Source organism: Mustela nigripes, chromosome 2, assembly GCF_022355385.1.
Source record: "Mustela nigripes isolate SB6536 chromosome 2, MUSNIG.SB6536, whole genome shotgun sequence".
NCBI lineage: Eukaryota > Metazoa > Chordata > Mammalia > Carnivora > Mustelidae > Mustela > Mustela nigripes.
In genome coordinates, this window is record NC_081558.1 from 56,994,027 (window position 1) to 57,010,378 (window position 16,352).

Consider the following 16,352-nt stretch of genomic DNA (forward strand, 5'->3'; position numbering starts at 1 on the left):
CATCACTAGGTGTCAGGGAAATATAAATCAAAACCACAGTGAGATACCATCTCACACCAGTCAGAATGGCTAAAATTAAGAAGTCAGGAAACGACAGGAATTGGCAAGGATGCAGAGAAATGGGAACGCTCCTACACTGTTGGTGGGGATGCAAGCTGGTGTAGCCACTCTGGAAAACAGTATGGAGGTTCCTCAAAAAGTTGAAAAATAGAGCTACCCTATGACCCAACAATTGCACTACTGGGTATTTACCCCAAAGATACAGAACTAGTGATCCGAAGGGGTATGTGCACCTCAGAGTTTATAGCAGCAATGTCCATGATAGCCAAACTATGGAAAGAACCTTGATGTCCATCGACAGATGAATGGATAAAGAAGATGTGATATATATATGTGTGTATATATATATAGATATAGATATACACATATACACACACACATATATATGTAATAGATATATACACACACGCACACACACACAATGGAATACTATGCAGCCATCAAAAAATGAATAGCCATTTGCAACGACATGGATGGAACTAGAGGGTACTATGCTAAGCGAAATAAGTCAATCAGAGAAAGACAATTATCATATGATCTCACTGGTATGAGTAATTTAAGAAACAAGGCAGAGAATCATAGAGGAAGAGAAGAAAAAAATGAAACAAGACAAAACCAGAGAGGGAGACAAACCATAAGAGATTTTAATCATAGGAAATCAACTGAGAGTTGCTGAATGGGAGGAGGGATTTGGGGGCAGGATAGCTGGGTGATGGACATTGGGGAGGGTATGTGTTGTGAACACTGGGTATTCCCTAAGACTGATGAATCACAGATCTGTACCCCTGAAACAAACAATATGTTATATATTAATTTTTTAAAAAAAGACTTTAAAAAATTCCTTGGAAACTTCTTTTATCTCTACTTCCCCCAACCAAGATATATTTTGGCAATCATCCTCCAAGCACGTGACTCACCAATATACATCTGAAGGGTCTCATGACTAAGGATTTACTAGACTGTAATAAATAACCTTTCCTAGCAACAGCTGGCCCTTCAAGGTCCTGAAAACCTTGTTTCCAAAATTCCCTAGAGACTTATGCTGTCCCTAACCACCCCCCCAATTTGGAAGTATATGATCAGTCACATTGCACAACCTAACGCAGTTCTTCCTGCCCACCGGTCCAGTCCCGCGCTTTAATAAAACCTACCTTTTTGCACCAAAGACGTCTCAAGAATTCTTTCCTGACCATTTGCTCCCGAACCCCAGTATTTCCACATCAGCAGTTTCATGCTTTCTCTTTTTGGAGAAACTGCCAAACTGTGTTTCCAAAGTGGCTGCCGCATCTCATGTTCCCACCATCATAGTATGAACACTGCTGTCTCTCCACCCTCTCCGGAAACCACTTCTTGTCAATGTAACTTCCCATGAATTCTCATGAGTGTGAAATAGTATCACACTGTGCGTTTATTTTGTATTTCCCTAATGACTAGTGATACTGAGATCTTTTCATGGACTTACTGGCCAGCCACATATCCTCTTTGATAAAATGTTTGTTCCTGGCTCTTGCCCCCTTTTCGATTGGGTTGTGTTTCTTCTTTCTGAGCTATAGGAGTTGTTTGTAAAGTTTGAATGCAAGTCCTTCATGGGATCTGTGTTCTGCAAATATTTTCTCCTGGTCTCTCGCTGGTCCTGTCTCCTTCTTAACGGTGTCTTTACTACCGCTGTCCGAAATGCAGAAGTTTTGAATTTTGACGAGGTCCCGTTTACTGATTTTTTCTTTCTTTCTTGGACCATTCACTTTGTGTTGTATCTAACAAATTTTTGTATCATTCAGTCTGATTTTTAACAGAAGTAAAACTTGGTGCAGATCTACTAAAAATATAAAATATTTTTATATTTTATAAATATAAAAGCTTTGTCACTAAAAAAAAAAAAAAAAGATGGCTCACAGACATTCCCAGACACTCCAGGGGATGCACAGAATGATAAAAGCTTTCTGAAAAACAGTTTGACGGTATCAAGAGCTCATGAAAGGTTCCAACTCCCTGGCCCTGTAGTAATCACTGGGGACACAGAGTCAACAGCTCGCGGTGTTGTTTTCATGGAGAAAAACTGCAAAACACCTTGAGAAGCCTCCCTGGGGGACAATAGGCACCTCACCACTCAGCGGTCAGAGGGAACCCAGTGGTGCTGGAGAACAATTGCGAAGGATTATGCATGATGGCAAGGCTGTTTAGGAGGTACGGTCGACAAAGAAAGATCCCCACAACAGCATTTCAACCATGTTTCTTTATGTTGAGCTTAATGAGCTGCAGTTCACATCCCGTAAAATTCGTCCTTTTTAAGTGCTTTGACAGACGGTCATGTAAACACCACTCCAGGGGAAGTTCTTTCATGCCCAAGTGCATGGAAAACACCTGGAAGCAAACAGAGCAGAAGTATGGGGGGGGGAGGGGGATCCCCTCTCCTGGTGATGATTCGTTAAAAAAAAAAAATTAGCGATTTTTTCTGGGCTACTTAAAGATACTTTAAACAATATTCTTTTTGAAATGGCTCAGACAATAGAGAACTGACTTCAGAAAATCATCTCTTTGCCCGGGCTTCTGCTCTCCCCAACGCAGACCAGACACACACCCATCCCCCCACACCCCCCTCTCCACCCTCCCCCAGCCACCCCCACCCCACTCCCCAGCTCAGACAAAGGAGCCCAGGAGACCTCTAAGTTTGCTCACTTCCAGCCTTCAACAAAAACCTTGTGGGTCCGACCGGAATGATTTCAGAGGCGCCTGGTAACACTGCCCCGCAGACAGACAGGCCTGACAGCGCCCCATTATCCACCCTGATTTCCCTGGCCCCCCGCTGAGCCGGGGGGGGGTGGTGGTAATGTGGCTGGGAGCAGAGGCCCAGGCAACGCTCCAGGGCAAGATATTTCAAGGCTTTCTTTTCAATGTTGACTGGCCCAGGAACGTTACTTTTCAAAGGATTCCCTGGCCTCCAAAAGCAGTCCCCAGCTGCAGCACCGTTGGGGTTGGGGGGAGGGCCGCAGTCTGGCGGCGTTGGGGGCTCTCAGCACTCATGAAATCAAATCAGATTCAACTGCACAGAAACAACTGAGAGGTCCAGAGCCAAGTTCCAGAGTCCTGTCCTAAATGTACACAGGCCATGGGGCTCCAGGCCTAGAAGCTTCTACAGTCCCGCTGGGGGTCCAATCAACTACCAGCCTCTCGAGTCTCCCTGATTCCAACATCATCGCTGGATCAAAGACACCCAGTCCCCCCAAGGCCAACTAGAGGCCATCTTCCCATTTGATGCAGTGAGTTTACACCAACAACCGTGTGTTCATGCAAACCAAGATTATTAGTGCCTATGCTGTGCCAGGCCCCTGCAGGGACAGAAGGGCCCCAGGTTCCTGGCCTTGGGAAGCTCATAGCTCATGTGAGGCCACAGACCAAGGCGTAATAGCTGCCTTGAAAAAATATGCATATTAAATAATTCAAATAAAAAATATACGTATCATCAGGCAAAGAAAAATACGTGGAAGGCTACACACACCACCATTCCCAAGGGCAACCAGGGAGGCCACTGAGAAGGAAGCTGGAGACTACTTGAATCCTTTCAATGTGCCACACACTGGTCCAGGGGAACAGACGAGGACTGCTACCGTCATGGCTGACTGCGAGTTCGACACAGGGAGACAGAGTCTTTTGGGGTCACCAAAGCCCTCACTGAGGAGGTGATGGCCTGAGGAGGTAAACATCTGGGGGAGGGAGCTGCAAATCCCCTGAAGTTAGAAGAACAGGGAGGAGGTGGGGGGGCAGCAATGGCAGGAGATGAGGGGGAGGCTGGGGTGGTCCGTGAGCACTTTGCCTTCAGTCCCTGGGACAGGGAAAGCATTAGGGGTTCCTGAGCAGAGAGGAGGGGATCCTCCAGCTGTGGAGAACAGGCCGTAGGAGTCCACAGGCAGTTCTTAGGGGAGACTGCTGCAAGAATACAGGTGAGAGACACTGGGGGGTTGGCTCAGGGTGGTCCACGGGGAGTGGGGCAGGGGAGTGGGATTCAGGATGTGTAGTGAGGGACAGCCTGACACCTTGGGTTAGGGGTGTAAACACAGAGAAGAATGGAAGATGGCAGGAACTTGCTGAGGAAGGCCAGGGGCCCAGTGAGATGAGATGGAGGACTGAGAACATCCGTGTTACCTTTTTTTTTTTAAGATTTTTTTAAAAAACTTATTTGACAGAGAGAGACACAGTGAGAGCAGGAACACAAGCAGGGGGGAGTGGAAGAGGGAGCAGCAGGCTTCCTGCCAAGCAGGGAGCCCAATGTGGGGCTTGATCCCAGGACTCTGGGATCATGACCCAAGCTGAAGGCAGACACGTAACGACTGAGCCACCCAGGCGTCCAACATCTGTGTTGCTTAACCCGTCAGGGAACACATGAAAACACGGCTGCTGGGAAGGTAAATGGTGCAGCCATCATGAAAAACAGTTTGGCAGTTCCTCAAAAATTAAAGCATAAAACTAGCCTCCAAGCAAAGGTCTCACTCCTGGGTCTACATGCAAGACAAATGAAAACACGTCCATGCAAAAACATGCACACGCATGTTCCCGGCAGCACTATGTAGAACTGCCAAAAGGTGGGAACAACCCCGATGTCCATCAGCTGATGAACAGAGAAGCAAAAACATGGTCTAGCTGCACAATGGAATATTGCTCTGCCATAAAAAGGAAGGATGTAATGATATACACTACAGGGTGGGGGAACCTTGAAAACATTACTGTTAGTGTTTTCAGAAAGGAGCCAGTCACATATTATATGATTCGATCTATACAAAATGTCCAGAATAGACAAATCCATAGAAACAGAGAGTGGTGGTTGCCTAGCGCGGGAGGCTGGGGGAAAGGTGAAGGAGAAAATGAGCTAACCAGTGCAAGGGTTTTGGGAAATGAGTGATGAGAACTTTATGAAGTTAGATCGTGGCTAGGTTTCAGAAACATACCAAAAGCATTGATTTACACCCTTCAGTGGATGAATTTTATGGTACGTAAATGGTAAATAAGATGTGTCCTCCCCCAAAGAAAGAAATCACCTTGGCAAAAAGAAATGTTACAGCAAAGTCTAAGCATTCTTTTTTTTTTTTTAAAGATTTTATTATTTATTTGACAGAGAGAGATCACAAATAGGCAGAGAGGCAGGCAGAGAGAGAGAGAGAGGAGGAAGCAGGCTCCCTACTGAGCAGAGAGCCCAATGTGGGACTCGATTCCAGGACCCTGAGATCATGACCTGAGCCAAAGGAGTGGGTTAACCCACTGAGCCACCCAGGTGCCCCAAAGTCTAAGCATTCTTGATCTCCAGAAATAACCGCTGTGTCAGTTTTGAATCCCTCCATCTTTTTCTTTTTCTTTTAATTTTTTTAAAGGTTTTATTTATTTAGAGAGAGAACGTGAGGAGGGGAGGGGCAGAGGCAGAGAGAGAAGCAGACTCCCCACTGAGCAAGGAGCCCCACGGCAGGTGTGTGTGGGGGGGAGAGGGCTAGATCCCAGGACCCCCAGATCATGACCTGAGCCAAAGAACTTAAACAACCGAGACACTCAGGCGCCCCTGCTTCCATCTTTTTCTATGCAGTTACGTACGCATGTCCTTATGTAAAATATTTAATACCCTTTGGTGTGGTTTTGTTGTTATTGTTACGGAGGTCATAACATGGTACAGAAGAGGCTGCAACTTGCTTATTTCACTCATCCCTTTTCCGTGATTCATCCTGGCTGATGCACTGATGAGTACCAGGTTGTCTCTAGTTTGTTGATATTATAAACAATGATACAGTGAACATCCTGTGCACGTGTCTTTTCCTAAGACAGGAGCCCAGAAGTGAAATTGAAGTACAACATTTTGTCGAAATGCTATTGCTTTTATAATTAAAAAAAATTATGTCCAAAATGGCTGGGGAGAAGCACCTAACCCGTTCCCTTGGGCAAAATCTACAAGAATGAGGAAGGATTTGCCAAAAAATATTAAAAAATAAAAAAAATAAAAAGCCAATTCTGGGATACTGCAGCCCAGGAGACAGAATTTTAGTGCCTTTTCAAATTCCAGGATTTAGCATTTAAATTCCTAGAGTTAAACAGAAAAGATTCTGCCCTTCTTACAGCCAAGGACGGTTCAATAAAGCCTGCCTCTGGCTCCAGTGTGGCTGGATAACCGGTCCAGTGCAGGTAATAGGTGCAGGACACCTCGTGAAAGAGAAAGGAAAAACAGCCTAGGTCTCCCCTGAGAAGGTGGCTTTTCTTCCACCTTCCAGAAATGTGCTGTAAGGCACCAGAGAAAACGTTGGCCAAACAGCCCTGTTAGCATAACCCCAGCTCAGAGACGGAACTCAGATTGCTTCGCCAACTCACCATCCACAGGCACAAAGAGGAAGGCTGGAAACCACTTTTCTATCCCCGCCTCCCCCACCCCAACACCCCAGCAAACACACACTGAGATTAGAGAACGAGGGTCCATCTCAGATCGACTTCTTACCAGCCGGATGTCCCCAAAGCAGTCCCCTTAACTTCTCCAACCCTGTCTCTCTGCTCTAGTTTACTGCGTGAGCCTCGGCACCATCTACCGTGGAGAGACACGTGAATCTGGGAACCCTGTATCTGAACATAAAGGGACAGTGGCTTCTCCGCACCTGCGCGGGGAGAGGGCGGTTAGAGGCAGCTCGCGGGGCTACCCTCGGAAGACTTTCCCGGGAGAAGTGGAGTGACACGTGGGCACGGGGGACACGCCCCCAACAAAACAGGAGCTGGCAGCTACCCTCCCAGGCCTCCCGGACTTCCTATCTTGCGTCCACGCCTCGCGCGGGTCCCAGGGCCAAACTCTCAGCGCAAGGCGGGTGAGACAGAGGGTGCGGGAGCGGAACGCCGACAGAGTCGGGAGTAGGAGGGGGAAAGGAAACTCCAGCAACGCCCCGGGAGTGACGAGGGGAGAAGAAAGCGGGGATCACCCGGAGAAGCGACACAGAGAGAGGGATCAGGTCCCCTGCCCCAGCCTTCTCCAAGCCAAGCCGAGTAAACACACACGCCCCGCCAAGCCAGCAGCGGCTGGACACCGCCCTCCGCGCCGCTCCAACCAGACCGCGACCGCTAAGCCCCTCCTTTTGAAGAACTCTGGGGCCGCCCCCTGGAAGTTGCGGGGCGGAGGAGTGGGGGAGCGACGCGCTGCAGCGACGGAGCCGAGCGGCCCGGGCCGGGAGGCCGGCATGGAGGGCGCGGCGGCGGACCCGTACCGACGACCCGCGCGGCGCACTCAGTGGCTGCTGAGCGCCCTGGCTCACCACTATGGGCTGGACCGCGGCGTGGAGAACGAGATCGTGGTGCTGGCCACCGGCCTGGACCAGTACCTGCAGGAGGTCTTCCACCACCTGGACTGCCGCGGCGCTGGCCGCCTGCCCCGTGCTGACTTCCGCGCTCTCTGCGCCGTGCTGGGGCTGCGCGCCGAGGGGGCCGCCGCCTGGGAGGCCTCCGGGGATGCGGCCGAGGGGGACGCAAACCCTGGGGACGAGACCGCCGGGGTCGCGGCCGCTGGGGTGGCCACCGACGGGGACGCGGATGTCGAAGAGGAGGCGTGCCTGGCGCTGCGCGCGGAGCCGCCCGAGCTCACCTTCCGCCAGTTCCACGCGCGCCTCTGCGGCTACTTCGGCACCCGCGCGGGGCCCCGGCTGCCCCGCGGTGCTCTCAGCGAACACATCGAGACGCAGATCCGCCTGCGCCGCCCGCGCCGCCGCCGCCGCACGCCCCGCACGCCGGCCTCGGACCGCGGCCCCGACGGCGGCAGGGACGGCGAGCTCCTGGCGCGGTTGGAGGAGGAGAACAGCAGCCTGCGCGAGCTGGTGGAGGACCTGCGTGCCGCGCTGCAGAGCAGTGACGCGCGCTGCCTAGCGCTGCAGGTGCACGGCCGCGGAAGGACGGGGGGCAGTCGTGACTGGAGGGGCGGGCGGGGGCAGCCAGGGACCCTCTGAGAAAGTGGAAGGGGGGAGAGGGCAGCCCCACTCCACTTCGGCTCACTTCCCCTTATCCCACCCCATTGCGTTCAATGGGTCAATGGGTCGCCAAACCCATCCCACCTCCAAAACCCCTGTCCCACCCGGATCACCGTTCCACGCCATCGCCCCACCCTCACTATCTCGTCTTGCATCTTCTAACCTAGTAGCTGAACTCTCCCGGGAAATCTGGGCCGTCTCACACATCCAATCATTCAATAGGCATCTTGAGCTCTCCCTGGTGCCAGGCTGGAGGTGAGGAATGAGGTTGGTTAGGAAATAAGGGGTGAAAAGGGCCCTGTCCCCACCCTTAAGGAGCTTCTTGCCTAATGGGGTAGACTGGCAGCTCACTGGGTCGTTCAGCAAATATTTATGGGCCTCCCTCATGGCCAAGGCAGGTGCTAAAATGGTGTCACTGTTCATCAGGCAGTCGCTGGTCACCGAGCACCTGTGGGGGCCAATCCTCTGGGATGCTGAAAAGGAAGCACTGAGTGATTATGGATCCAGCCCAAGCATTGAGATTCAGTCAACAAACACTTCAGTGCTGCGCTCAGCACTGGGCGCAGCCTTGTGCCAAGGGGTAGGGAGTGGGAGGGGTGGGAGGAGGAAAAGAAATGCCTCTGTCCCAAGGGACCCTAAATCAGGAGAGAGCTGACTTGTATTAGCCCTATTCTGCACATTGCCCAGTCACCAGCCCTGAGTGGCAGAGGGCAGGCTGCGCATGCAGAGGGGTGGTGAGGTGCTGCTTTCAGGAGTCACAGCTATGGACAGGCAAGGGCTGGGGGCCTGGGAGCACAAGAGAAGTGAAGGGTAGGAGTGGGAAATGACTCCCGTGGTGCGGAGTAAGATGGTCCAGGATCATTCATTCTCCAGCTATTTCTAGAGCACCTACTGTGTGCCAAATCTGGTTTAGGCGTAGGGGACACAGCGGTAAACAAGATAGACAAAAAACCCACCCTCAAGAACAGTCTTTTGACCAGACATCAGGGAGATCCAGAAACACCTGTTTGAGACGGTCAGATTCTTCCTCGACTCCAGGGATCGGAGGAGTCCCAGAAAGTTGAATGCTACCAAGGCAGGAGACGGGCAGAGAAGAGGCGTGAAGTTCAGGAATTAATGGTACCGCGCAGAGATGAGAATACTGGGCTTTGTGGCTCAGTTTCCCCCACCCAGGAAAAAGGGGATAATTAGAGCTCCTGCCTCATTTGGGTGGTTGCGAGGATTACACGAATTCAGACCACCCTGGGAGCGGTAGGCAGTGCGCACAATAAAGCCTCACCGCGGGTGCTCAGGGATGGGGGGCGCCGGAACAGTGGCCGAGGTCGAGGCCGGTGGCCGACGCGAGGCGCTCACCGCGGTAACCGCGGCCCTGTCCCCTGCAGGTCGGCCTCTGGAAGAGCCAGGCGGGCGCGCAGGAGGCTGGGCGCGGTGGGCCCGAAGCAGCGGCGCAGGAGCTGCGTCAGGCGCTGGGCGCTCTGGCGGTGGCCGAGGCCCGCGCCGCGCGGCTGCGCCAGGGCCAGGCCGAGGTGCGGCGGCGTGCGGAGGAGGCCCGGGAGGCGGTGCTGCGCAGCCTGGGCCGGGTGCGCGAGCTGGAGGCGCTGGCACGACAGGTGCCGGGCCTACAGCGCTGGGTGAGAAGGCTGGAGGGCGAGCTGCGGCGCTACAGGTGAGCCGGGGGGAGGGGGGGGGGGTGGCAGGGTGAGGAGGGACGGCCGGGGTGCCCCAAGTCAGCTCCGGGTCTCTCAGATCCCAGGCGTGCATCGTTCCCGCACACACACTGAATCTCCTGTTCCTCTGTTTGTTCACAATGTCTGTCCATGGGTCCCTCCGCTCCCTCGGCTGTTCTTCCACGTCCTTGGTCATTCATGCCCTCATTCACTGGCTTTCCACTAACCCAGCCATTCACGTGCCCACTCACGCACAAAGGCCTTCCACTTGCCCATTCGTGGGTCCCAAGAGGATATGGTTATTATTTGTATTTATTCTTTTACCGACATAACAACGATGATGATGATGAGAGCCCACAGTCGCTGAGCGCTTGATTTGTGTGCCCGGCTCTGGGCTAAGCCTCATAACAGCCCTGTGAGGTGGGTCCCACCTCATCCCCATTCTACAGATGAGGAAGCAGATGTACAATGATCCCTGGTATAAGCCACACAGGCAGGAAACTGGGCGTGGGACCAAGTCTCAAATCCTAGGGGCCTCTGCCAGATGTGTGACCTTGGGCAAGTCACTGCCCCCTCTTGGAGCTTCTGTTTCCCCCTTTGGCAGAACACAGATTGGAGTCCCTGCTGGCCAGGGTGGCTGTGAAGAGGCAGCAGCGTCCTGCCTGGCACACAGTAGGTGCTCAATAAATAGCTCCCTCTCCGTTTTGAATCACAAGGCACACCTGTTTGTCTAATATCCATGTTAACTAGGCACCGGCTGTGTGCAGAGGCTATGCCAGCTGGCAGGGAGGTGACTGGGAACAAGGCAACCCGAAATCCCTGCTCCGAGGGGCTACTACAGAGTGTGTAAGATCAGCATATGACTGGGCAAATGGCATCAGGCAGCATGAACTGGGGGCAGAGAAGGACCTTCTCCATGCTTGCTGCAGGTTCAGCCAGAACCTGAGGTGACACTTGTGCTGAGAGCTAAGGATAGGATGTTATGTGCCAAGATGGGCACGGGAGAGGAGGAGAGGAGAAGGGGAGAGTGTTCTAGAAAATGGGAACATTATGAGCAAAGCCCTGAGACAGGAGGGACCATGGCACATTCCAGAAACTCAAAGGAGGCCAGACTGTCTGGAGCAGGAAAACTGGAGAGGCAGGCAGAGGCCAGGCCTTCCAGGGCCTGGAAGCTTGTGTGAAGGACTTTAATCTTTCCCTCAAAGAGAGCATGGAAGTTTTCAGCAAGAGGGTGACAGTAACTGATCTGCATTTAAAAAAAAAATCATCCTGGCTACAGTTGTGACAAAGAGGTGGGAGGAGGGGGAAGAGCCAGAGACAGTGGGGAGTCCACTGAGAGGGCTGTGGTCCACCTCTGGCCTCCAGCCGGAAAGGAAGGGGTCTGGCCCAGGCTGGTGGGCAGGGCAACCAGAGAGGGAGGCTTTGAACCTAGCCTCTTAGAGGAGGGCCTCCTCCTTGAGTTCGGAGGTGCTCACAGCTGGGAGATGAGAAGCCACAATGCGGAGAGAGGCCTCCATGAAGAGGCCCACCCTGGGCCAGCCTGCTGCAGCTCCAAATGTTTGGATAGTCACTTCCTGTTTGCATAGCTGATCAGCTCAAGAGCAGGGCTGGCTGGCTTGGGGCCCCGTGTCCAGCCTTGGAACTTTCTCCAAGAGAAGAAGTAAAGGGTCTCTTCTTTGTGATACCCTAAAGTAACTGTCCTCTACAGCCTGGTGTAAGAGCCACTGTGAACATCCAGATAGCACTTCCTGCTAGAAAAGGTGGATTTGTCTCCATGGTGCCATTGAATCCTCACAAGAACTGTGCAAGGTAGAGGTGTTATCCCCATTTTACAGACGGTGGGAGGTGAGACTCTGAGAAGTGAACTAATCTACTCAAGGCCCCCCAGCCAAAAAGTGGAAAAGTAAGTTCAGCCTGCCCCTACAGCCTGTGTCTTTCTTTCTTTCCACCTTACCATTTTGTTGTTCTTGACGCACAGTTACAAGATGGCTGCCACACCCCCAGTCCTCATGTCTGCTATTCAGGCTTGAGAAGGACGGGCAAGATTGAGGGTGGGGAGGATTTTCTTCAAGTGAGCTTTGCCTTTGTGTTCAGGAAGAGATACCCCTACCCCATCAGAACTCGGACCTCCATCTCCTGGGCCAGAACTGTGTCACGTGGCTGCTCCTGTCTACAGGAGAATCTGGCCATAGTGATGCCCCAAACACAACTAGGTTCTCTTGGTGAGGAAAATACCGCAGTGGCCCCAAGGAGAGACCCAGTGTATGAGAAAACTGGGGGCCAGAGATTGAGTGACATCGCGTGAAGGCCGTAGGCCACAGTGAGATGGCTTTGTCCTTGTTTCCCTGCCCCTATACAAACATACCGGCAGGAGGTGGGCAGAGTTTGTGGGCTGAACAGCCAAGGACATGCACTGGGCATCACCTGTGTACCAGGCATGATGCCAGACCCTTTCCCCACATTTGCTCAAAGGAGCCCCTCAATTGGCCTAAGAGAAAGGTATCATGATCTGCACTTCGCAGACGAGAAAGCCAAGGCCAGAGAGGAAGCAACTTGCTGGTGTGGCACAGCAAGTGACAAGCCAGAATCCAGACCTCAGCCCAAAGAGCCCAAAGCCATATACCCCAGGCCAGCATGGTAACAGTGCACAAGTCCTCCCCGACTCCCTCACTCCAGCCCTCCCCCTAAAACACCTGCAGGACCTTTCACAGCCTGCAGAGGGGCTGGAACTCAGATGTCCCCTATTTGTTAAGCTGGGAGCCCTCCCTCTGTGGCCTGACCCATTGGGCCTGCAGTCTAGAGGAGCTGGGGGTTGGAAGATGCACCACACCCCAAAGACTAGAGCCCCAGCACGCCCTCTTAAGTGACCTCACTCTCAAATGCCTCCAGGTGTTCTGCAGATGTATCTTTGGGGGGAAAGCCATGCAAGGACTAAAATCCCTCCTGGGAATGACAGCTTGAAGCCATTTGGTTAGAATGAATGACCTGACACACTTTTCCAGCCATGTCACAGAAACTGACCCGCTCTGATCTTCTCATAACACTTAGAGGCTGGATTTATGCCACCTTTTTTCAAATGAGGGAACAGAGCCCTGGGGGTGGTCTCCTAACCAACACTTGGCTGCTTCGGCACCCTGGGGAGTCTCCCAACTCCGAAAAAACGTGCTTTCCCCTTCTCTGCCATCACCTTTAAATAATATCTCAAAGCCTCCCTTGCTCATTTCCTGGACTTCGACGTACTCTTTTTTCAAAACCGGACATTCTTTTCCGTCCCTCCCAGTCCTCGTGTTGTGGTTTCTCTCCCGTTCTTCAACTCTTTCCCGTTTAAACATTCTTCTTTTCCAGTCTCTTTGGGATTGCTGTGACATCTGAGCTCTCCCTGGTGTTTCATCTCTGCTCTTTCTGTGATCATGACAAGTTCTCCGTGTGCTATTGTGATCGTCCACAGTGAGCCCCTCCTTCTTTGGCAGAAGCCATGATCCTGTAGAATCCACCCATCACCAAGGCTGTGGAATTCCGTCCAGAGCTGTCCCACCAGGGCCTGATTCTAGGACAGTTTCTAATTTCATTTCTTGGCTTCAAGTTTCATAACTACATCGGGAGAAATTGAGCTCTGCACCAGCTCCGTACCAACCCAAGGCCAGTAAGTAGGGTTTCTCTCACCTCTGTTCCTGGATGAGACAGCTCCTGGAGGGCCCCCAGCTTCATGCTAGAGCCTCCTTGTATGAACTCACCAGGCAGGTCTTTGGTACCTATCCTCATTGGGCATTAGAACCCCAGTCTTGACCCCTCTCTGGGCATTTCAGGTCTATCTCCTGCATCCCATGCAAGCTGGAGGTCTTTCCTCCTTGTTCTTGACCTTGGCTCTGCCTTCTTTTTTTTTTTTAAGGTGTATTTATTTATTTATTTATTTATTTGAGAGAGAGAGAGAATGAGAGGACAGAGTACAAATAGCAGGAGAGGGAGAAGCAGGCTCCCCCCCAAACAGGGAGCCCAACACGGGGCTGGATCCCAGAATCCCTGGGATCATGACCTGAGCCAAAGGCAGACGTTCAACGACTGAGCCACCGTGCCCCTTGGCTCTGTATTCTTTTAAATGGTTATACTTTGTCCAGTACTTCTCTGTATTTGTACGTGGAAAGGGAACCTTCCCTAGCACCTCGATGCACCATCCTGGCCAGGAACATAAGAGAACGGACAGTAAATATTTAAGCAATAGGGATACTCACTTCTTAGTTCCACGTTTTGTATGCAGCTTCCATGGAGAAAGTGGATACCTCGGGTGACCAGGAATGGGACAGATGTGCCCATTGCCCTCGGAGGCTCTTCTGGGACCTGAGGAAAGCAAGTCATGAACACGCATGTTAGGACACAAATGTGCTGGGTGCAGAGGGCCCCAGCTGTGGGAGTCCCAGACCATATAGAAGTATTCCAGGAATAAAGTGCTCTTCAGGCCTCTTGAAACCAGGCAAAAACCGAGGGGCTCATCTGACCCAGCCCAGTTGCCTAGGAAGGATCACCTGTTCCATCAACCTCTGGGCTCCCGCTTCCCACAGCTGGATTTAGTCTCTTCTTCTAATCCCACAAAATTGTCTCTCCTCCCAACACATTTTTGAGCACAGGAGACCTTACTGATGCTTTGGGGCAGGGGGAAAGGGTACAGATTACATTACAATGATAGTTTTATATGAACAGTTGACATCATGATTCATAAGATGTCATTTGACCCCACATCTAACAGGGGTGTTTCACTGTTACTTTTCCCAAACTATACCCAGCCACTTTCCACCTGTCTCTTCTCTGTTTTCTCTTTCTCCTTATTAGCCATCTCTCTTAGATGAGTGCCTGAAAGCCTGTCTCTATCTGACTTGGATTCAAAAAGAAAGAGTAGCCATCCAGCTTCAGGCATGGCTGGATCCAGGTACTCAAATAATGTCACCAGAATATAGAAGCTCTGCTTTGCTCTCAGGGAAGTTCTTCCCCCTGGTAGCCTTTGGGATGCTTATCTGTTCAAAGCTCTGAGTCCAGTAGAAAGATCATCTCTCATCTGAGCTGTCCCACTGAACGCCTGTAACTGGAAATTATTGAACAGCTTAGAAACAGGTTCATCCCTGAACACATCGGGGTGGCCAAGACAATTTGACGTTCTGATTGGCCAAACCTTAGTCACATACCCATTCCTGGAGCCACAGCCAGCCCCACTGAACTCTGGGACTGAGCTCCTCCCAGGAGAATCAAGGAGGAGCCTAGCCCATGTGTGTTAAACAACACATGCCTCTATCTGGAGCCTGTGGCCTAACTCCCTTCTCTTGTCTCAAAAAACAGGCCACCTGGGGCCACTGGAGACTCTCCAGAAGGTGGAGGCCCCAGGAGGAAGTCTGGTAAGACACAGAACAGGCTTATCTCAAAGTTGGCCTTCCCAGGGTGCTGAACGCTTTGGGCTGGCCATAGGGGCCTGCATCCTCCCCAAAGTAGCCCGTGTTGGCATTTCTCTGGGCCAGCACACAGCTTCGGACTCACAGTAAGGTGGCAAATGAATGGAGGCATGAGCCTACAGCTGGACACTGACCTTACACACATCTTGGTGAGGAGGGGGTGGGCATACGGGACCCCAGCACAAGGTGAGCCCTGAGCAAGTGGTCTGGCCGACAGACCCTGCTTCAAGGGGAGTGGTGCTCTTGGAGGAGCTGCCCTTGACTGGGGCGACTGGGGGTTTGTGGGCATCTCCACCTTCTCTGGAAGCCCCGGGGTGTCGGGCATCTGCCTGTCCCATCTCTGCACTGAGGGACAGCCGGGCCTCCAGGACACCTGGACAGGCAGCCTGAGGCCACCACCATTGGGCTGGGGCTGGGCTCAAACTCACAGAAAAAGAGACTGAAAAACCCAGCTCAGCTGGAGCAGGGTGGAGGGGCCTCCGCCTGGCCTCTGTGGCTTTGTTGTCTGAGAGGGAAAGATGAAAAGGCCTGATGGGGGGCGGGCGTGCGGGTAGGAGGACAGCTCATTTGGCCCGCCACCGCGTAGGGGACACAAAGATGAGGCTGTTGGAGGCACACCTCCTTTCTTCTGCCCCAGTGCAGCAGCCCAGCCTGACCTTGGGTGGGGGGAGGGGCCGAGTCAGCAGGTCGGGGGAGGGAGGCAAGCAGGGGCATGGGGCACCATCTGGAGCTGGGAGGAGTCTGGTCATGGATTCCATTAGTCTTGGAAGTCCATTAGTGGGTGGCCGCTGGTGGGAACTGAGGCCTTTCTCTCAGGGACAATACCCGGGGCTCACAAAGGGGCAGTTCGGGTCAGGCACTCACTGGCTGCACGCTCTGGCCTGAGACCCTACACAGACAGGCATGGCGGGTGGGGTCGTGGGCTCAGGAGGCCCAGCCTGACGGGGGTTTGAATCCCGGCTCTTCCACATATTTCCTGTGGGGCCTTGGGCCCTTCCCTTTCTCTCTATTAGTGCTAGCCTCCTCACCCACCAAGTAGGCGTGAGGTCCTCTTCCTCTGGGTCTCGGGGTGAACATCCAGTGAGACATGGGGACATAGTGGGGTGTAGGAGCCGGAAGTGGCAGCAGCCCTGGGAGTGTGGCCTGCAGCAAATTATTCTCATTTCATGAGCCTTGGTTTCTCATCTGTAAAATGGGGATGATGAGAATGTTACTACTAATAA

General features: G+C 52.5%; 1 protein-coding gene across 1 annotated transcript in view; it reads left to right on the forward strand.

The window, feature by feature from the left end:
• Positions 1-6,752: 6,752 nt before the first annotated feature.
• The window catches only part of EFCC1 (EF-hand and coiled-coil domain containing 1), a gene marked incomplete at its 5' end in the record, with an annotated part of 40,572 nt that continues 30,972 nt past the window's right edge, over positions 6,753-16,352 (forward strand). Inside the window, 2 exons of the mRNA XM_059388299.1 lie at positions 6,753-7,934; positions 9,410-9,693. Of these exons, the coding sequence (XP_059244282.1) occupies positions 6,753-7,934; positions 9,410-9,693 (1,466 nt within the window). The remainder of the gene's footprint in view (positions 7,935-9,409; positions 9,694-16,352) is intronic.